We start from the raw sequence: 23,238 nt of genomic DNA on the forward strand, positions 1-23,238 counted from the left end.
GAGGATTTTCATATTTCATAGAGCAACCCGATGAACTTAAATGTTGTCCTTTGTATTTTACCCAGCATTTCAATATCACGAAAGTGGGTGGGGGGATTGCCACATCAGCTCCATTTACCATTTTGGATGGAAGTTTTCTTTTTCAATTGTCATCTCTTTAAAGCCACTGTGAATTCTGTGATTTCCAAGCAGTTTTGAGTCCCAAACTGCTAACCTTAACAGTTATTCTAAGTGGCTTTTAGCTCCAATTCCGGCTGCCTGACTACATTTTATTTTGCAAAGGTGACCTATAAAGCCAGTACATTCAGCCTCTCCAGCTGTGTCCTTCCGATGCATCGAGGACACAAGAGGCCATCCGTCCTGACGGTTAAATCAGCAAGGTAGTTCATTACCTCAGTCTGCACCAAAGTTAATAAGACACATTACCAATCACATCTCCTTATCTTCAAAGCTCTAGAATACCCTCTGGTACTTAAGGAGATATTTATATTTTCCCACTGGGATCTTTGCCCAGAAGGAAGGCAGCCTGTAGTCCAGCAGGAGCTGGAAATGACCCAGATTTAAGATTTCTATCACCTTTTAAAGCAAAATACTTAATTTCACTTTCTGTAATAAACTGTACATAAAATACTAAGGAAGTGTTGGTAGGGTGGCAAGACAGGTTGGACTGATACTTTTCATCAATTAGAGAGGGAATGTCCTCTATCATTTGCAAGGGCTATAAGTACAGTGAAAATATGGGAAATCTGACAGAATTTTTGGTTTCTCCTAGAATAAAACTTCCTTCCTTGCCTTTATTTTTGGTGGAGTTGGGGGGGTGGGTAGCAGGTGGTAGTGATTGCACTACTGTATTTATAGGTTTGTCCAATATTTACAATCTCAAAGCTAATGGAAAATGACCATTTTTGTATTCATATCCTCTACTGCATCTTCCTGCTTTTTTCTCAGTTAGACAAACTCATAATCCAGAAATTTGCCTTCATTTTTCTTTGCTTAAAAATGTTTTATCACACTCATATGAATACCTAAATAACGTATTGCTCAATTTTGCTTATTTTGAGCGTCACAAAATATCATAGCCTATAATATTTAGTTTTTTAGGGCTTGCCCATTCTGCCCAACATTTTTGTGTCTGAGAGTCATCCATGTTGTTCTGTGTGATGAAATTTTCATTTTTACTTCTGTGTTTTCTGTTTAAATGTACTACAATGTATTTCTACATTCTCCGGTTAGCAGACATAAAAATTTTAGTTATTACCAAAAGTGATGAAATGAACATTCTCTTAACTGCCTTTGTTTTCCACACAAAGCAATTTCTCTGAGGTTATGTATGCGAAAGTAGAGTTGCTGGATTGTCGGGTATGTGACTATTCACCTGACTGAGAATGACAGATTGTTTTCCAAAATGATCATTCCAGTAGACACACCCACCGGCAATAAATACAAATTTTTGTTAATTTGTATCTTCTCTTACACTTGGAATTGTGAAATTTCTCATTTGTGTCAGTTGACATGGTATAAATACCACATAATCTTGACTTACATTCCCCTGACTGCTAATGAGGTTGAACATATTTTCATATATTTGTTGGATATGCATATATTTAGGTTTTCCTTTCATTTTCTATTGGGATGTCTCTTCTCTTTTAATTGACTTGGGTCATTCCTTTTTTACTCATCTGTTAGAAATTTTGCAATTGCTTTCTTCAAGTTTGAGGCTGGTTTTCAATTTCTTTATGGTGTCTTTTGATAAATAGAAGAATTTAATTCTACTGTAATCAAATTTATTCAGGTTTCTTTTTTGTTTTGTTTTTGTTTTGTTTTGTTTCTTACGAAATGTCTTATTTAAGATATCCTTTCCCATCCCAAGTTTATAGAATACTCTTCTGTATTTTCTGGTTGCAATCTTAAAGTTTTGCTTTTTTATATATGATTATGTTTTAGTATTACAGTAATCATTTGTTCAATACGTATCAAAAGCCATTTAAAAGTAGTCATATCCTTGAAATAGTTATTAGTCATATTCCTCTTAATATACCTCAAGGAAATAATTTGAAATATGAGAAAAAATCTATATTCATGGTGATCCTCACTACAAATTTATTAGCAAACAAAACCAAAAATAGTCTAACTACCCAATAAGTTATGACTGTTAAGAAAACAATAATACAGCCACTTAAATGAAACTTTAGATTTTCATTAAAAATATGTCTTCTTAGTAATACAGAAAAATTATGTAAGGTTTAGTGAAAAGAGCTCTGTAGCTAAATCTGCACTTTAATGTTAGCTATCATATTACTTGCATATGATAAAGTTTAAAGGAGCTCACAGAAAAGTGGGCATGGTTAAGGTTTTGAGATGTTAATTTATATATATATATATATACATTTTTGTGTATGCTTTTAGTTTTTATTTTCCAGACTGTGATGTTGATGAGTTTTTTAATTTAAAAAAGTAAATCACTGACTCTTTAATTAATTTTTGTAATAAGATGTTTCCTTAATGATTAGTAATTATAAACATATTAGCTGATCAACATGACTAGTTGCTTTTTTAATTATCTACTGCAAAGGAAAGGTGAACAATATAAAATAAACATGTTCCATTTTCACAGCTTTAAAAATGAAAATTCCAAAGCCCCAGAGTCACTTCTATCAAATACTTTATCTGTGATATGTATTTCTTTCTTAGGAAGTTTGGGCGTGCTGGCATGAGTTATTGTCATACTTGGAGAAGGCAAACAAGTGGCTAAATGAAGTAGAATTCAAACTGAAAACCATGGAAAATATTCCTGGGGGAGCTGAGGAAATCTCCAAGGTGCTTGATGTAAGTTGTCACTTAATCGAGATGTGAAGGAAATGTAAAATGTCACTTTAGATAGTATTGAGAATCTAGAGTGTTAAAGCAGGAACCTAAACATCATATATCCAACTTCCTTATTTTCTCAAGATGACTGTAAAACCTGAAGAACTATCAAAGAACAATGAGACTTGTCTCAGGTGGACTATAATTTTGGCCTTGTCCTATTCAGAGATGTTAACTGACCAAGCATTCTTTGTGAATCAGCAATGTGATGCATCTTCCAAAAAAAGTTGAAGCACACACAGTGCCAGAACAAAGGGTGTGATGATGCAGTTATCCTATTAAATAATCAGATTGAAGGGCTTCACCCTCATTTTATTGCTTTTCCATCCAAAGATGGCTGCTTCACTGAGAAGCTATGTGTATGGGGGAAAAAGTGTGAAGGGCAAAGTGATTTCTTCTAGAGGTTGTACCTTTTTTTTTTTTTTTAAATTGGGGAAAGGAAACTCTGCTGTTGAATTTCTACCTACATGTATTGTTCAGATTCATGTCGCTTAGCCATCACTAGCTGTAAGAGAAGTTGAGAAATCGAGTATTTTACCTTTCCAGGTTTAAGAGTAGAGGGCATCAAAGAGGAAGGTGGCTGTGGATAATTTTTAAGTGTCCCAGTCCACAATCCTGCCACAAGCTCATGAAGATAGACATGCAGAAACATCATATTTTTTAAGTAACAAGGTCTTTCATGTTTTATTATCCCAATTCAATATTGCTTTAAATTGTTTTAACTTAATGATATGTAAATAAGAAGATACTGAGCATTTTGTGTTAATTCAATATATTTAGAAAAAGAAGGGAAATAGTAATTATTGCAAATGTGTTTCAGTCACTTGAAAATTTGATGCAACATTCAGAGGATAACCCGAATCAGATTCGCATATTGGCACAGACCCTAACAGATGGTGGAGTCATGGATGAACTGATCAATGAGGAACTTGAGACATTTAATTCTCGTTGGAGAGAGCTGCATGAAGAGGTATGACGATAAGAGTGAAAAATCTTTTTAAACTGATTTGCATAAATACCTAACAAATACTTTTAGGTTTCTCAGATAAAAGAAAGAATACTTTGAATATTAGTTCGGCTTCCAGGTTTTAGAAATTGTCATGTGCCAGACATGGGTAAATTATTTACATGTGTCTTCTATCATTTTGTCTTACAAAAACATTATAAAGGGTGGGTTTTAACAGGAAACAGAGACATACCAAATACAGTAATATGCTCAAGTCCACAAGCTGTAAATAGTTAGATTAACTATTCAAAATCAGATCTTATCTGATCACAGGATTCTTGTCCCTACCCAAGATTAACCGATATGTGTAGGTATCCTCATCTCTTTCTCCCTCTTTCCCTTTCTCTCTCTACCTTTCTTTCTCTCTTTTTAAAAAGATTTATTTATTTATTTGAGAGAGAGAGAACAGGAGAACACAAGTAGGGAGGAGGGGCAAGGGAGAGGGAGAAGCAGACCCCCCATCCACCCCCAGCTGAGCAGGGAGCTGACCGTGGGGTTTGATCCCAGGACCCTGCGATCATGACCTGAGCCAAAGGCAAAGGCTTAACCGACTGAGCCATCCAGGCACCTCCCACCTTTCTCAGCACATGCACATACATGTTACGGTTATATGCAATCTGTTAGTCATATGTGTGATTCTCTTAGTACCCTAGATGTTGTCTATTCCTCCCAAGTAATACTACAGAGCTTTAATTTATATATAACAGAGGGATGTTCATCTGTAAGAATTATACCATGTGTTTTCTGAATGTTTTCTTTTTTCCTTTTTTTTCTTTCTGAATGTTTTCAATCAAAATTAAGAGAAAAAAACATATTACTCCCAATCAAAGTATTGTGTTTTGCATATACTCTCCTAAATCAAGAATGGATTACTTGTCAAAAAGAACAAATAGATTATAATGAAGTTTAGTTTCATACTCATTTACTACATGTGTCTGTAACATGTGAGACAGGGTTCAAAGTTTAGGTAGTAAGTAGGAAAATTTCTTCTCCTTCATTACTCATAGACATTGACTAGTTAAGCAAAAATTCACTGATTTCTTAGTGTGTTCAGAACATAAAAACAAATAATATCCTTATAAGATGCAAAAAGTTGTGTTAAAAGTTATTCTAGAGGGGAGGGGGGTAGGAGGATGGGTTAGCCTGGTGATGGGTATTAAAGAGGGCACGTACTGAATGGAGCACTGGGTGTTATATACAAACAATGAATCATGGAACACTACATCAAAAACTAATGATGTAATGTATGGTGATTAACATAACATAATAAAATAAAAATTTTTTTAAAGTTATCACAGAAGATTAGAGAACAAAGAAAAAGGGCACAGATCTGTGTGGGTCAGCACAAGAACACATTTGGGGTAGCTTTTTTAGAGAAAATTCATTGTGAATGACATTGTATTTTTTTTTAAGATTTAAAACATTTCTTTTTAAATGTTTTATTTATTTGACACAGAGAGAGAGAGCGAGAGAGGGAACACAGCAGGGGAAGTGGGAGAGGGAGAAGCAGGCTTCCCGCCAAGCAGGGAGCCCGATGCGGGGCTCGATCCCAGGACCTGGGATCATGACCTGAGCCAAAGGCAGATGCTTAACGACTGAGCCACCCAGGCACCCCAGATTTAAAACATTTTTAAAAGTAATCTCTACACCCAGTATGGGGCTCGAGCTCACAACCATGAGGTCAACAGCTGCATGCTCTACTGACTGAGCCAGAGGGCAGCCCTGTGAACATTTTAAAATCAGAATAGGAGATAGCCAAATGCACGGATGTAGGAGGGCAATCCCAGACAGGTAGATGTACACATGCAAAGAATTGGAAGCAGGAGGCTGCTTATCAATGCACATCTGCAAACCATTTGGTTTTGCCTGAGTGTAAGGTACAGGTCAGGGAGTACCTGAAGGTAGACCTAAACAAGTAGGCATCAGCAAGTTTGCTGAGGGAGACAAATGCTTCTCAAACAGCCTGGTCTATAACCATGCACTCAGGGAACCACTGAAGGGTTTAGAATGTCAGGGGGAAGGGCTACCTGGGTGCTGCAGTTGGTTGAGCATCTGACTCTTGGTTTTGGCTCAGGTCATGATCTCAGGGTTGTGAGATCGAGCCCCGAGTTGGGCTCGGCACTCAGTGTGGAATCTGCTTGATATTCTCTCTCCCTCTACCCCTCCTGCTCGTGCTCTCTCTCTCTCTCAGTAAGTAAATAAATATTTTAAAAGAATGTAAGGGGGGAAGGAGAAGAGAGGTGCCACAATCAGATTATATTACCTCTGCAGTGACTGTGGAGAGTAGGTGGTATAAGAGACAGGGAGGCTGCAGGTAGTGAGACCAAGGAAGAAGTGGTATTTTTAGATCAGTTGAAGACAAGGGTGGTGGTGATAGGTACAGTGAAAATGAGAAATCTAGGAGAGCATCTAGGTTTCTGATTCAGGTGACTGCATAGCTGTTATTTTTCATAAACAAGATTAAGAAAATGAGAAAAAAAGCAAGTTTGGAGGTAAAAAATCACATGTCACTTCTTATCTCCATTGATCCTGAAGTGCCTGCTTAAATTTGATACCAACCAAAAGCAATTCCTGAGTCAAGGACTTAGGTGCTATTAGTTAATTTGAGGTATAATACCAAGAAGGACAAGTGAGGGAGTGGGGAGAGTAGGGAATGAAAGCTTGGACGGTTGATAAAGGGTACTTTTATCAGTGAGTTTCCACTGTGAGTGACAGGGCTAGTCCTACTAGGAGCTTTAAAGAAATCATGTACTACACCAGTATCACAGAGCATGCTCAGAATTGTCCCACTGAGCTTATGGAAACTGGAGTGTTTATCCACCAATTTCCCTCCGTTTTTGTTTGAGGATTGCCCTCGGGTGCATAAAATCCTGCCCTTCTGGGCTATCGAGGGCAGTCCGAATAAGAAATGTGGGTGCTTGAGGTGGAAATGTAGCAGTGCTTGCAGAAACTCCACCATAGCTTTAGGTGAACTCAGAGCCATTGAGGTTAAGGGGCTATGTGGTAGGGTATCAACAGGGTCTACTAGAGTACTTGGGGAGTGTCTAGCAAGGATAGTCCATAATTCAGGAAAAGAGATACAGAGCCCTGAAGTTAGTGATCCAGACCAGTTATACAGATGTGGGATATACCAGACCACATGCTAGTTAAAACTGTAAAGTTCATGAAATCACCCCAGGTAAGCCAAAAGAAAATGAATCATGGACAGAATTTAGTAATTATACATAAAATCAAGATTTAGACAGGGACACCTGGGTAGCTCAGTCAGTTAAGCATCTGACTTCGGCTCAGGTCATGATCTCAGGGTCCTGGGATTGAGCCCCATGTCATACTCCGTGCTCAGCACAGAGTCTGCTTGTCCCTCTGTCCTCTCTCTCTCATAAATAAATAAAATCTTAAAAAAAATCAAGAGTTAGGCAGAGGAAATAGTGTTTCCAAAGGAAATGAGAATAAATGGTCACAGAGGTATGAGGAGACGCAAGTTAAAAGCAGGGTGCTTAGGAGGTAGCAGTGTATAAAGAGAAGTCATGAAAAAAAAAAGTCAGTTACAATAAAGAGGCCTCGTAAGATGAAGACAGAATTGGGTAAAAAAGACATAACATTTACCAGAATGGTTTTGATGGAGTTTCCCTGGGGATAGAGAGAATAGTGCTGGGGCATTACAGAAGACAGTAGGGAAGAGGAAGGAGGAAAGCAAAGTTTGCACTATGCTTGTAAGGAGCTTGGTTTTGAAGAGAAAGAATGATTGTAAGAGGGATGGTAGCTAGGAGGGTATGTAGGAAACCTTTTTTTATTTAAGTGGGGGAGAAGTTTGATCATGTTTGTAAATTGGAAAGAAGTGTGGAGTAGAAGAGCCTACCCCCCCTCCGAGGTCCCAAAGACGGGTAGGTGACCATAGGGCAGATGGATGTGGAGGTACCTGCAGGGATCCTCCAAACAGTTCTGAATCCTGCCACTGTCTTTCCTGAGTACTTTAGTCACCCTTTTTCCTTATCACTGTGAAGGACTGGGGATTGGAAAAGGAGATTCCAAACAGTCCCTTGGCTTCTCACTCTTGTTGCACTGTTATTGGCTGTGAGCAAGAGTAGTTATTTGTACATGGCAACTGACTCAAAGTTCATTTAAATTTGGATTCTGTTAGGGAATTGGAGTGTGCTCTAATTTATATTTGACTGTTAGTGTCAGGGTAGAAATTGCAGTTCAAGCAAAAAATCAAAAGTCACATTGTAGAACCAACCTTGACTAAGCTGTGAAAAGGCCCAAATTTTAATCTTTAACAATATGCAGAGTCTATCTATTCTCTCCTTAGAAACAGATCATTCTCTAACCTGACCTTGGCACCAGCCTTATTTATGTAATATTCTTGCAAACCTTTAATAACACAAAAACTACTTACGTTCTTATATTGCGAAGTTCTTTGGTGTGGAACCAGGCATTTTCCCCCAAAATTCAACTCAGAAACAGACTTTGATTGAAAACCTATTCAGCTATGTCTGAATTGAGTTGTTAAAGCATTGACTATAGAATCAGAAAACCTTGGATTGGAATAGCCCCTTGTATTAGTCATGGTACAGTGACTTGAACAGGGAAGGTTTAATATAAATAAGTATTAACTATTTACTGGGAATTCATTTTTAAGAGAAAGTAGAAGAGAACTCAAAAAGAGTCCCCTAGAGCTGAGTGATAGTACTCAAGGAAGGAACTGACTTGGAAAGCGAGGAGCTTTACCCAAGGCTGGGATTCAGACCTGTTTGGCAAGAGTGTGACTCCAGCCCATGAGATGGCAAAGAAGTGGTCTGAGTGGACCCCATCAGGGCTAGTACATATTGGGCTGAGTTTTATGTCAACAGAAACTTGGAGTGGTGTGCTGACAAAATTCATAGGGAAGTAGCCTGTAGGGCATGCTCTTCAATTGCTGGGAACCTGGGTGGTGGGCCTGTTGCACCTGCTAGAAAGCTACCTGTGGCTGGTGCTGTTGAACTGAGGGAAACAGTCTTGGGCACCAGGAAGCTGCCCATGTATTTGCCTCCCCGTGATGAACTTGCCACTGGGGCACCCACAGAGCTTCCAGAAGACACCTGTAGAGGGTGCTGCTGAAATTTATGGGATAGTTGGGAACAGAGGCATTGAGCTCCACCAGGCATACTACAGGTCAACCCAGAGCCACGGGAGCAAGAAAGAATTACAAACACACTGGAATGGAGAAATCTTTACTTCCCCTGGTGTCCTCTACTGACAAAGTTTAGCATCACTTCAGCTCCCAAAGAGAAATATTCGAGTATCACAAGCAGATCACTCTTTAGAGGCAGTAAGTTGATAACTGACACATCCCTCCACAGCTCATTGACTATGTGACCTTGGGTAATATTTCCAAGCTCCTGCATCCTCATCTATGATATCAGCTCCTGTTTCATAGGGATCTACTGAGCAAAATATAAAATACTATGTGGAAAGGGCTTATTATAGCGCTACAAGCATAGTACGTAGTCAATAAATGATTGGCATTTTATTTTTACTAGGTTGTGTACTATAGTACCTACCCTCAAAGCCGTGTGTATTTTTTTGTTCGTGTTTGTGTGTATGCGTGTGTATCCCACCGGGGCAGGGATAAACATATATATTCCAATATGAAAAACAATGAAATGTGCACACCTCTATTGTTTAGATAAATGCAGAAGACTGATAAAAGGCCTTTTTTATCATCCCCTAAGTCTTAAACTGGAAGGTCTCCACTTCTACTTCAATAGTCAATTTGACAGAATGTTATAGTCACCATAAAAAACTTGAATTAAATAAACTTGAAACCACTATCAGTCCTGGCTATGCTTATATGAAATATCTAGCCAATAATAACCTGAGAGTAATTTGGCAATGAGAAAAAAAAAAGCACATTTGGTGCTTTAGAGCTCTGATAAAAACCATATATGTTGGAGATAATATCCTTCTCAAATTCCGTGGGTGCCAGTCTTTAAGGAGCTCGTGTGACTTTAGAGATATGATGTTGAGGTAAAAGCATTGGTAGTAACAGACTTTTCCTGTTTCTCAGGGTCTAAGCGGGGCTCTTTGATCATTTCCTAACTGCTTAGGTAAGAGAGCAACACATAATAAGTTGTTTGCTAAATTAATCATTTGGGGTGTTCCCATTGAATATTTAGTTGAGAAGGCTGATATTTTGATGCAGTGTGGAAGGAGCCTTGGGATAAATTATCTAAGGGGCTGAGGAAATAAAATGACTACAGTAACTGTTTTTAAATTGATTTCTTTTATTTTCCAAAAAAATCTATAGTGCATTAGGTTGTTATAGTGAAAAATTCTAACGTTGTTTCAAACTGTAATTTCCTTGATTTTTTTTTTGTTGGCTAAAGAAAAACAGTTTTTCCATTAATAAACAAAGTGTCCCTTCACTTGAAGATGAGCCTTAGCCCATTTTCTTCTCAATTAAATGCATATGTCAGAGGTTTGTGGGGGGTTTTTTTATTGCCCATGTAATGTTTCTTATAGCCACAATTATGCAGAGCGAAGGTAACATTCAATTGCCTGTTAAATCAATCAAACAGCCAGATTTTTTATTGCCTATGAATATTTAAAAGAGATATGCCAGATCCCGTCCCTAATTTTGGAGTGTCAGTTTGCATTCAGATATGTAATAAATTCTTTCCATTCCTTGAAAAGCCATCGTTCACTCTTCATAATCATATGGCACTATATTTTCTACTCATAGTAATGATTTTGAAGATGGTGAGCAAACCAGGAAACAGCTCCAAAAATCATACCAAATCGTCTGATTTTTTTTTTTTTAAAGATTTTATTTATTTATTTGACAGAGACAGAGACAGCGAGAGCAGGAACACAAGCAGGGGGAGTGGGAGAGGGAGAAGCAGGCTTCCCGCCGAGCCGGGAGCCCGATGTGGGACTCGATCCCAGGACCCTGGGATCATGACCTGAGCCGAAGGCAGTCGCCCAACCAACTGAGCCACCCAGGCGCCCCAAATCGTCTGATTTTTACAACTTATTACAGACTAACCAAGTTACAGAAGATTTGTTAATGATACAGCAAACTCCATAATAATAGTGCTAATGGTCTCATGGTTCCAAAGGCCCAGTCCCTGCTTAAGTGTTCAGCATGCATTTTTTCATTTGTTGTCACAATAGCCCTATGTTTTAAGGTCTTTTATAGCCTGTTTTACAGACATGGAAAAGGTATCAAAAGCCACAGAGACAGTGAGAGGCTATTAAGCATTCAGACCCAAGTCCCCTTGCACTTGGAGCCTGGGCTCATGACCACTTGGCAACACTACCTCCAATCTCAGTGATCTTTTCCTTCTATTAATAATAAAAGCTGCCTGGTAAGAAGTGAATATTGCAATTCACTGGTTTCCCAATTTCTAAGGAATGCTTACAGCAGGAGCTTAAAAGTATTAGGGATGACTAAAAGAAATCACTTTATGAGTCTTAAATATTAAAATCACACATTTATAAGTCCAAAGTCTTCACCAGTTCTCTTGATTAGTGATTATTTCATCCTCCTTGTCAATTATTAACACCCCAGCTTCTGTCCCTTTCAAAGTCATCTGTAAATTCTTTCACCTGACATTAAATAACAGAGTAAAAGAGAAGAGGCAAAATCTGAACTGGTTAATTCTGCTTTAATAGTAACTTTAATGATAGGCAGCTTGAGGGACCAATTAATTGTTCCAGGTAATTATGACTTTGAATTGCTCACCCAGTATCACATCTACCTTAGCACAGATAGATCAGAATGGACAAATATTGATCAAAGAAGAATTGTAGTCCAGGAAAATAAGTGACAGTGTAGCCATCACGAGGTCAAAATTTTATTTGGAAGTCATTTGTCTAATAAAATATATGCTTTATGAGTTTTTCAGTATGTTTACTTCTTAGAAAATATCACCTTATGATAATAGTAATAGTTAATATTTATGGAGTGCATTTTTATGTCATTCCTTGTGCTAAGCAATGATAAACAGTATAAAACTTATCCCCACATTAGTTTTATGAGGGAGATTTGATGAGCTTACTTCACAGATGTTGAAATGAAGCTAACTTCCATTTCCATGGATGAGGCAGACTAAGTATTCTAAAATGCCTTCTGCAAAACATCATGATGCTGGGAATTTTCTAATAAATGCACTTTTAAGTGTCTTTTTTTTTCTCTTGAAAGGAAGGATGAGTTAGCCTTTACAGGCCATCCCCACCCCCCCAAAAAAAAAATTGGATGAAACCAAAGCCATAGAAGTAATGCAACTATGAGTACTGACCATTGCATTACCCTAGTGTTAAAAACTAATACTAGCCAGCCATATTCTTGGCAAATTAGGCCAAAATTCTCTTTGTTGGAAGAGAAAGCTAAGTTTCAGGCTCAAGCCAAATTGGGGAGCTGAACAGAGATTCTACATAAACCTGCTTAAAGTTGCTCAATAAATATTAGCTATTATATCTTCCGTGAAATGATAGGTGGGAGTATTCTGTCTTTCTGCAGAAGGTACCAATATAAAAATAGGTCCATTTCTCTTCCCACTGAGTATAAAAGTAATGGTAAAAATAATTATATTCATCTCATCTGAAAAATTACAACTATAAGCCTGTGCTTATGGGGATCTGTTATGTGAGGGTATATTATCGATAAGGGTCAAGGAATCCCCAAGATAAGAGATTAAGTTAAAGTGGCTCTAGGTTGATAGCACCCTAACAAAAAGTGGCTCTAGGTTGGTCAGAAGCAAATCCAAATCCTTTACAAAGAAAAATACTCTTAGTATTCTCACAGATTAAATTTAGTGAAATTTCAGCATACAATGAAAATAACCCACAAGCATAAGATAATAAGTCTTCATGAAGCAAAGTCATCCATAGAACACAGAGCTAATTTAGACCACCTCCTCTATAATTTCAGATATTAGAATTACCATATTATTAGTATTATATAAGTAGATATAATATTTAAGATATAAATTATATTGAAAATTAAATGAAACACAGTTGAGGAAGAAGATCTGAAAAGATCAAAATAAAACTATTAGAATTAAAATTAACATTCTAAAACTTAAAAAGGATATGTTTATTAAACCGTTGAAGAAAAAAATAAGAGGAAATTGAAAGATAATATACAGAATGTAGTACCAAAAACTAAGGAGGTAGAAAATATGAACAGAAAGACAAAATATATTGGGAGTAGATTATGAACGTCTAACTTATGTCTAGTAGGAGATTCTGAAGAAAAGAATAAAATAATGGATATGGAGGAATATGTGAAGGATGTTGAAGAAAAATTTCTGGAGCCAGTGACTAAACGCTTTTAACCAGAAGGCACAATGTATGACAGGCAGACTACATAAATAGAAATCTACTCTCAGACTTATTGCATGCAGTGAAACTGCAGAATTCCAAAGACAAAGATAAATTTATATATTATCAACCAGAGAGTGAGACAGATTCCCTATGAAGGAATGAAACCTAGACTGACATTAGACGTTTTTTACTGAGGTATAATTGGCATATAACATTATATAAGCTTCAGATATAAAACATAATGATTTGCTCTTGTATACACTATGAGCAGCACAAGTCTAGATACCATTGTTACCAAAGTTAGATTTTTTTCTTGTAATGCAAACTTTTAAGATTTACTCTGTTAGAAACTTTCAAATATGCACTACACTATTATTGACTATAATTAACATGTATGTTACATCCCCATGACTTACTTATTTTATAACTGGAAGTTTGTACCTCTTGACTCCCTTTACACATTTTCCTCACCCCCAACTCCCCTCCCCTCTGGCAACCACCATTATGTTCTATGTATTTGTTCTCTTTTGTTATATTTCATTTTTTTTTGTTTTTTTCGATTTTACATGTAAGTGAAATCATACAGTATTTGTCTTTGTCTTTATGACTCACTTCACTTAGCATAATATATTCTAGCTCCATCCATGTCGTTGCACATGTCAAGATTTCATTCTTTTTTATGGCTAAGTAGTATTCCATTATATATAGTATATACATACACACACACACAAACATATATCACATTTTATATCACATTTCATTATGAGATATATCGCATTTTCTTTATCCATTCTTCCATCAGTGGACACTGACATTGTTTCCATATCATGGCTATTGTACATAATGCTGCAATGAACATAAAGATGTGTATATCTTTTGGAATTCATGTTTTCATTTTCTTTGGATAAATACCCAGAAGTGGAAACACTGGATTGTATGGTAGTTCTGTTTTTAATTTTTTGAGGAACCTGCCTTCTGTTTTCTATAGTGGCTGCACCAATTTACTTTCCCACCAATGGTGCACGAGCGTTTCCTTACCAACACTTGTTATTTCTTGCTTTTTTGATAATAGCCATTCTAAGATGTATCAGGTGATATCTCATTGTGGTTTTGATTTGCATTCCCTTTTGCTTAGTGATTTTGAACATCTTTTCATGTGACTGTTGACCACTTGTATATCTTCTTTGGAAAAATGTCTATACACATTCTCTCCACCTGATTTACTCAGATTGGGTTTTTGTTTGTTTGTTTTGCTATTTTGTATGAATTCTTTATATGTTTTAGGTAATAACTCTTTATCAGATACATGATTTGCAAATATTTCCCCCCATTTAGTAGGTTGTCTTTTCATTATGTTGTTGATTTGCTTTGCTGTCCAGAAGCTTTTTAGTTTGATGTAGTCCCACTTGTTTATTTTAGCTTTGGGTTTATTTTAGCCTTTGCTTTTGAAGTCAAATCCAAAAAATCATCATCAAGATGTCAAGGAGCTTACCATTTGTTTTCTTCTAGGAGTTTTATGGTTTCGTGTCTTGCAATCAAGTCTAAATCATTTTAAGTTAATTTTTCTGTGTGATGTAACAGAGTCCACTTTCCTCCTCCTCCTCCTCCTCTTTTTCTTCCTTCCTTCCTTCCTTCCTTCCTTCCTTTCTTTCTTTCTTTCTTTCTTTCTTTCTTTCTTTCTTTCTTTCTTTCTTTCTTTCTTTCTTTCTCTTTCTTTCTTTCTCACGTTGCTGTCCAGTTTTCACAACAGCATTTGTTGAAGAGAGTGTCTTTCCCCATTGTTCTTTTGCCTCCTTTGTTGTAAGTTAATTGACCATATATGTGTGAGTTTGTTTCTGGGCTCTCTATTCTGTTCCATTGATCTGTATGTCCATTTTTATGCCCAAACCATAGTATTTTGATTACTGTAGTTTTGTAATATAGTGTGAAATCAAAGAATGTGATGCCTCCAGCTTTGTTCTTTTTCAGTAGGGCTTTGAATATTTGGAGTCTTTTGTGGTTCCATACAAATTTTAGAATTCTTTGTTCAAGTTCTATGAAAAATGTGACTGGAATTTAGATAGGGCTTTCATTAAGTCTGTAGATTGCTTTGGATAATATGGACATTTTAAGAATACTAATTCTTCCCATCAATGAGCATGGGATATTTTTCATTTATTTATGTCTTCTTCAATTTCTTTCATCAATGTCTGACAGTTTTCAGAATACAGGTCTTTTACCTCCTTGATTAAATTTATTCCCTAATATTTTGCCTTTATTTGATGCAATTGTAAATGGGATTGTTTTATTCTTTTTTTGATAGCTTGTTATTAGTGTATAGCAATGCAGCATATTTGTAGGTATTGATTTTGTATCCTGAAACTTTACTGAATTCATTTTTTAGTTCTAACAATTTTTTGGTGGTGTTTCTTGTGTTTTCTATATATAGTATCTTGTAATCTGCAAATAGTGATTTTTTTTTTACTTCTTCCTTTCCAACTTGGATGATTTTTATTTCCTGTCCTTGCCTAATTTCTTGAGTCTGGCTAAAATTTCCAATGCTATGTTGAATAAAAGTGACAAGAGTGGAGATCATTGTCTTGTTTCTGATCTTAGAAGAAAAACTTTCAGCTTTTTACCATTGAGTGTGATGTTAGCTGTGGGCTTATGACATATGGCCTTTATTATGTTGAGGTCTGTTCCCTCTATACCCACTTTGTTGAGAGTTTCTATTGGGAATCAAAGTTGAATTTTGTCAAACATTTTTTCATTTATTAAGGTGATTGTATAATTTTTATCCTTCATTTTGTTAATGTGGTATATCACATTGATTGATTTGTGAATTATGTTCCACACTTACATCCCTGGAATAATTCTCAGTTGATCATGGTGATGATCTTTTTAATATATTGTTGAATTCAGCTTTCTAATATTTTATTGGAGATTTTTGCATCTATGTTCATCAGGGATATTGTCCTATAATATTGTTGTTGTTTTTTGTGTGCGTATGTGTGTGTGGTAGTCTTATTGGGTTTAGTATCAGGGTAAAGCTGGCGTTGTAAAATGTATTCGGAAGCATTCCCGCCTCTTCAATTTTTTGAAAGAGTTTGAGAAGCTTAAGTATTAAATCTTTGAATGTTTGATTTATCAGTGAAGCTGTCTGGTCTTGGACTTCTGTGTCAGGAGGTTTTTGATTACTGACTCCATTTTCTTACTAATAATCAGTCTATTCAGATTTTTTATTTCTTTATGGTTTCAGTATTGGATGACTTTGTGTTTCTAGGAATTTATCCATTCTTCTAGGTTGTCCAATTTGTTGACATATAATTGTTCATGGTAGGTTTTTATGATTCTTTGTCTTTCTTTGGTGTCTGTTGTAACTTCTCCCCTTTCATTTCTGATTTTACTCATTTGAGCCCTCTCTTTTTTTCTTGGTGAGTCTAGCTAAATGATTGTCAGGTTGTTTTTTTTATGTTAAGTAAGACAGCATATAGTACATCAGAAGTTTTTGTTGATTGTCAGTTTTGTTCATTTTTTTAAAGAATCAGATCTTAGGTTCATTGATTTTTTTTTCTTTTGTCTTTTTACTCTCTACTGCATTTGTTTTCAACCTAATCTTTTTTCTTTTCTCTCGTCTAATCTTTATTATTTCCTTCTTTCTGCTAACTTTGGGCTTTGTTCTTCTTTTTCTAGTTCTTGGGATGTGAAGTTAAGTTGTTTATTGAGATATTTCTTGTTTCATGAGGTATGCCTGTATCACTATGAACTTCACTCTTAGAATTGCTATTGGTTTACCACATAGATTTGGTATGTTGTTTTTCTGTTTTTACTTGTCTCAAGGTATTATTTGATTTCTTCATTGACCCATTGGTTGTTTAGTACCGTATTGTTTAGTTTCCAAACATACTTGTGATTTTTCCAGTTTTCATCTTATAATTGATGTCTAGTTTCACACTATTGTGATTGGCAAAGATGCTTGATATGATTTCAGTCTTCTTCAATTTATCAATACTTGTTTTGTGGCCTAATGATTTTTCCTAGAGAATGTCCCACGTGCACTTGAGAAGAATGTGTTTTCTGCTGCTTTTGGATGGAATACTCTGTATATATCTATTAAATCCCTCTGATCTAATGTGTGGTTTAAGGCTGATGTTTCCTTATTGATTTTCTGTCTGGATGATCTATCCATTGTTGTAAGTAGGGTATTAAAATCTCCTAATATTATTCCATTGCTGTCAATTTCTTTCTTTTAGGTTTGTTAATATTTTCTCTATATAATTAGGTGCTCTTATGTTGGGTGCATAAATATGTACAAATGTCATAGCCTCTTGTTAGACCGACCCCTTTATCATTATGTAATGCCCTTCTTTGCTTCTTTTTACAGTCTTTGTTTTAAAGTCTATTTTGTCTTAGTGTAGCTACATCAGCTTTCTTTTGGTTTTCATTTACATGGAACATCTTTCTCTCTCCCTTTACTTTCCATCTGTGTGTATCCTTAGATCTAAAGTGAGTCTCTTATACATGTAGATGGGTCTTGCTTTGTTTTGTTTCTTTCCATTCAGCTACTCAGTATATATAAAAATAGATATCTTTGTGTATTTTAAGTTGATAGCAACTTAAGTTTGAACACATTCTAAAATTCTACATTTTTACTTCCCCCCCATGTTTAATGTTTTTAATGTCACATTTTACATCTTTGTGTTTTGTGTATACCTTAACTAATTCTTATAGTTATTTTTATTTCTTTTGTCTTTTAACCATTATACTAGCTCTTTAAGTGGCTAATCTACTACCTTTACTACATGTTTACCTTTACCAGTGTGGTAAACATATTAACATATATAAAAGTTTCCTTGTTACTAATTAGTACCTGTTCTTTTCAATTTAAAGAAATCCTTTTAACATTTCCTATAAGGCCAGTTTAGGGGTGATGAATTCCTTTGGATTTTGCTTGCCTGAGAAACTCTCTTTCCTTCAATTCTGAATCATAAGCTTGCCAGATAAAGTATTCTTGGCTGGAAGATTTTTTTCTTTCAGAACTTTGAATAAATTGTGCCACCACCTTCTGGGCTACAGTTTCTGCTGAAAAAAAAAAAAATCTGCTTATGGTCTTATGGGGGTAAACTTGTGCATAACAAGTTGTTTTTCACTTGTTACTTTTAGGATTTTTTCTTAAGTTTAACTTTTGACCTCTTAATTCGGTGTCTTAGTGTGGATCTCTTTGAGTTCATCTAATTTTTAACTCTCTGGGCTTTCTGGATATGGATATCTGTTTCATTTCCCAGGTTAAAGAAGTTTTCCGCCATTATTTCTTCAAATAGGTTTTCTGTGCCTTTATTTCTTTTCTTTCTGAGAGCCCTATAATGAGGATATCATTTCACTTGATGTTGTTCCATAGTTCCCTTAAGCTATCTTCAGTTGCTAATATATTTTTTAAAATGTTTGCTGCTCCATTTTGGGTGAATTCCATTGTCCTGTATTCTCTTTTACTGATCCTTCCCTCTGTTTCATCTTGTCTGCTGTTGAATCCCTCAAGTGTATTTTCACTTCAGTTATTGTATTTTTCAGTTTTGTGACTTGTAGTTGGTACTTTCTTATATTTTCTACCTTTATGTTGACGTTATCACTGTGTTCATCTGTTCCTCTCCCAAATTTGGTGAGCATTTTTATGATAATTACTTTAAATTCTTTATTAGGCAAATTCCTTATCTTTGTTTGATTAAGGGTTTTGTTTTTTGTTTTGTTTTTTTTTTGAGGTTTTCTTATTCTTTCACTTGGAACATATTCCTCTGTTTCCTCATTTTCCTTGACTCTGTGTTTATTTCTATGTACCAGGCAAAACAGGTACTTCTCCTAGTCTTGAAAGAGTGGCCTTGTATAGGAGATGAAACTTACCTGTCAACCTCTCCCTAGATTTTGGTTGTCTCTTGAACCTTTGTGATTCTCTAAAGTGCAGAACCTAATACTTTATTTTTTTCTTGCAAGTTTTTATTTAAATTCCAGTTAGTTAACATAAGTGTAATATTAGTTTCAGGTGTACAATTAAGTGATTCAGCACTTCCATACATCACCCTGTGCTCTTCACAAGTGCCCTCCTTAATCCCCATCACCCACTTAACACCTTAAAAAGTAGTCTCTACTGCTGGATTTATTTGTTCAACTGATGTTCAATCCTTCACTTGTTAATTATAGTTGCCTTGTTCAGGTCCTGGAGGGGCAACTGTGAGGTTAAATTGAGGTAAAAGTGGAAATGGTCAGTGGTAGAGTAGAGTGGAGGCGGTAAATGTATTCTTCAGGATGTAAAAATGGTAACTATGTGACAGGATGGAGGTGGTAGCTAATACTGTGGTGGCACTCATTTTGCAATTTATAAGTATCAAACTAACACTTTGTACATCTTAAATTTACACAATGTTATGTGCCAATTATATCTCAATAAAGCTGGGGATGAAAGAGAATTAGCATGTCTTTGAAAATGAAAAAAAAAAAGATGTTTGGTGAGGGAAATATAAGAGAGAAGGGCCAGTAACTTGAGTAATAGGACAGACAAGGTACTTTATTGACTTTGAGGACAGTGAAGATTTAAACATGTTTGTAATGTGAGGAAAAATCCAATAGAGATACATATTTAACATGTAAAAGCAAGGTCTTACAGGAAAGGGTATATGAGCAAAAATGGAAAGATGGAAGAGAGTGAATTATGTTAATACGAAGATATTTTGAAGTTAAGAGTAGTAAGGCTGAGAAAGTTTACTCATGAAAGACTCCATACCTCAGAGGAAACTGCATCTTTTATAGGTTGTATAGTGTTGGTGATATGAAGAAGTAGGGATGGGAGAATAGAGAACTGGTACCTCTGAAGAACTAAGAGTGGAAAGCATTTGCAGTACAAGCTCTTCTGTTGTAAAGATCAAACAGAAGTGTTAGCCAATAATATCATAGACAAAGTATTAGCAAAATGGTTTGCAGTGTAAACAGTTATGCAAATTTCTTCCACAGTTTTCTGCAAAATAATAATTTTTTTCACAACTACCCACATACAGACACACAACCTGGGACAATCAAAAGGAAAGGTACTTCTACTTCCATTGTCTTCAGGCAGTGTCACCAGGATGAATCTGATTGGATCCTGAAACAACTCAGAGACTGGTGTTTGTGATCTTATTTTCCAATTATATTCACATTTGAAAGTCATTCATTTGGTCCTCATTTTCCCTCCATTAGTATGTCACTGTGTCCTGGTGCCTCTAATTTGAATTTCATGCTTTTCTTAAATTTATTTCTCTACCTTATCCAATTAGCTTGCATTCTTATTTCAGTATTACAGCTATTGGCCATTTTCCCCAAATTATTATAATTAGGATCAGCTGCTTAATTTGTGGGGTCCAGTACGTGAAGAAAATGCAAGGTTCTTGTTCTAAAATTAAGAATTTCACGATAGTGACAGCAGGTCATCAAAGCAAGCATGAGACCTTCTAAGCATGGAGACCTTCTAAGCATGATTGCACAGGTCATTGTGACCATGATGCCAGACCTGGTTGTCATTTTATGTGTTTGGTTAATTTTAGACCTAAATTGCTTTCAAAATTTTTCAGAAGTTAGAGAATTAGATGCATTTCTACAGAACAACATGGTTTAAAAACATTTTGCTGGGGATGATTAACCAATGATAAATAGTACTTTGAAAGGTAGAATTAAAAAAAATTAATTCTTAGTGTGTTAATAATGGATATAGCTTCTAGAATTACATTTTTTCATGTTTTGATTTTGGTGCTTTTTTTCCTTACAGTGGAAGAAAGGATATTGGATATCTTGATTCTTTTTTTTTTTTTTTTGACGTAGTGTTCCATAATTCATTGTTTGTGTATAACACCCAGTGCTCCATTCAGTATGTGCCCTCTTTAATACCCATCACCAGGCAAACCCATCCCCCCACCGCCCTCCCCTCTAGAACCCTCAGTTTGTATCCCAGAGTCCATAGTCTCTCATGGTTCGTCTCCCCCTCCGATTCCCCCCTTCATTTTTCCCTTCCTACTATCTTCTTTTTTTTTTTTTTTTAACATATAATGTATTATTTGTTTCAGAGGTACAGGTCTGTGATTCATCAGTCTTACACAATTCACAGCGCTCACCATAGCACATATTCTTGACTCTTCTAGGTGGAATGCTCTGTGATAAAACTATTATCTGTTTTTAAAAAAATTGCACCGTAAGCAGACTGTTATGCCAACATCTGTGTTCAAGGTGACTTCATTTTTGAGCTGAGTAGTAGACTATGCTCATAGTTGTTCTCATAATAATTTTAATTGAATAATTGGACAAGAATGATTACATTTCTGGGGGGGAACCCACCTGTATAATACTTACACATAGATAATAAACCCTATGGCCCAGCCCTAATTAATGTAAGGAAAAACAGACAAGACAGTATATCCTTTTTATTTTTTCAATTAGAAAATAATTATTCTATTTCTCTATATGCTGTATCTTCTTTTATCTGAGAAAGGTATCTTCTTTTACCTTCCATCAATTAACATGAGTTACCTTGATTCTTGATTTTATTAATATTTTGGCATGCATCCTGTATTTTGAATTTAATTCCCCTCTATTTTATAAACATAGGAACTAAAATATTATGTAACCTTCACAAGAACAAAGATTGTTGAAAACATGTTTCATTCTTAATCACTATGAATCATGGAGATGTACTTATTTATTGTTTTTGTAAGTAGTAATTCTATCATTATCTTTAAATATAATTTGCCCTACTTCAATAAATAGTGTTTTCTTGGCTATTTGCGACATTTCTGAAATGTTTTATAAGATAGTAATGTATGGTGATTAACATAATAAAAAAATAAAAACAAACAAACAAAAAAAGTAGTTAAAATTTTCTTGTCTGTATGTATCCAGCTATAACATATTAGCTTTTTTGGATACAGAGACAAAGGGACACATCAACACACATATACATATGTATGTTTGCATATATTTATATATGTATGTATATTTATATTTCTGTATATGTATACATACGTGTGTATATATATGTATATATACGTACACACACAGACACAGATATATGCATTCTATTTTACTACCTAATTAATATTTAAGTATTATATACTCACACTAGGTAAATTGTTTTTGCTTTAGGAAGAGCATTAAAATATTTATAAATGAGTATGAACATATCTCACCCTTAAATTTCTTATAATTTGGTAGTTGAACTCCTTCCTTTAACATTGAAATAGCAAAAGAAGGAGTTAATGTATAAATCCGGGGAACCTGAGTGACTCAGTCGATTGAACATCTGACTCTTGATTTCTGCTCAGGTTTGATCTCTGGGTGTGAGATTGAGCCCCATGTCAGGCTCCACGCTGAGTGAAGAGTCTGATTTTCTCTCTCTCTCCCTCTGCCCCTCTCCCAGGTTGTGTGTTCTGTCTCTCTCTAAAATGAATGAATGAATGAATGAATGAATGAATGAATGAATAAATAAATAAATAAATAAATAAATAAATAAATAAATAAATAAATAAATCTATCTTTAAAAAAAAAAAATCTGGGGGTGCCCGGGTGGCTCAGTCGGTTAATGGGTGGCTCAGTTGGTTAAGCATCTGCCTTCAGCTCAGATCATGATCCCAGGGTCCTGGGATCGAGCCCTTCATCAGGCTCCCAGCTCAGCAGGAAGCCTGCTTCTCCCTCTCCCTCTGCCTGTCACTCCCCTGCTTCTGCACTCTCTCTCTCTGTCAAATAAATAAATAAAATCTTAAAAAATATTATGTTAAGGCCTAAAAGTTAGTCAATTACAAAAATTAGATCTGTAGTATGGATTGGTAAATTAGCATTTTAGGAATGAATTGTTGAGTAGAGGTTTTTCTTTTAATTTTATTATCTATGTACATTTTCATAAAAACTCCTGGAGTTTTTCTGTTTTTTGGTTTTTTTTTTATGTTCAGTTAGCCAGCATATAGTACATCATTAGTTTTCGATGTAGTGTTCAACGACTCATTAGTTGCATGTAACACGCAGTACTCATCACAACACGTGCCCTCCTTAGTACCCATCACCCGCTTACCCCA

The 23,238-nt window shown here is 35.6% G+C and overlaps 1 protein-coding gene across 1 annotated transcript in view; it reads left to right on the forward strand.

Annotated features, from left to right (window-relative positions):
• Positions 1–23,238, forward strand: part of DMD (dystrophin) — a 1,845,074-nt gene that overhangs the window by 631,488 nt on the left and 1,190,348 nt on the right. Inside the window, exons 26-27 of the mRNA XM_081807964.1 lie at positions 2,692–2,826; positions 3,686–3,835. Coding sequence (XP_081664090.1) covers positions 2,692–2,826; positions 3,686–3,835 — 285 coding nt within the window. The remainder of the gene's footprint in view (positions 1–2,691; positions 2,827–3,685; positions 3,836–23,238) is intronic.

Source organism: Leptonychotes weddellii, chromosome X, assembly GCF_054177405.1.
Source record: "Leptonychotes weddellii isolate Sample4059 chromosome X, ASM5417740v2, whole genome shotgun sequence".
NCBI lineage: Eukaryota > Metazoa > Chordata > Mammalia > Carnivora > Phocidae > Leptonychotes > Leptonychotes weddellii.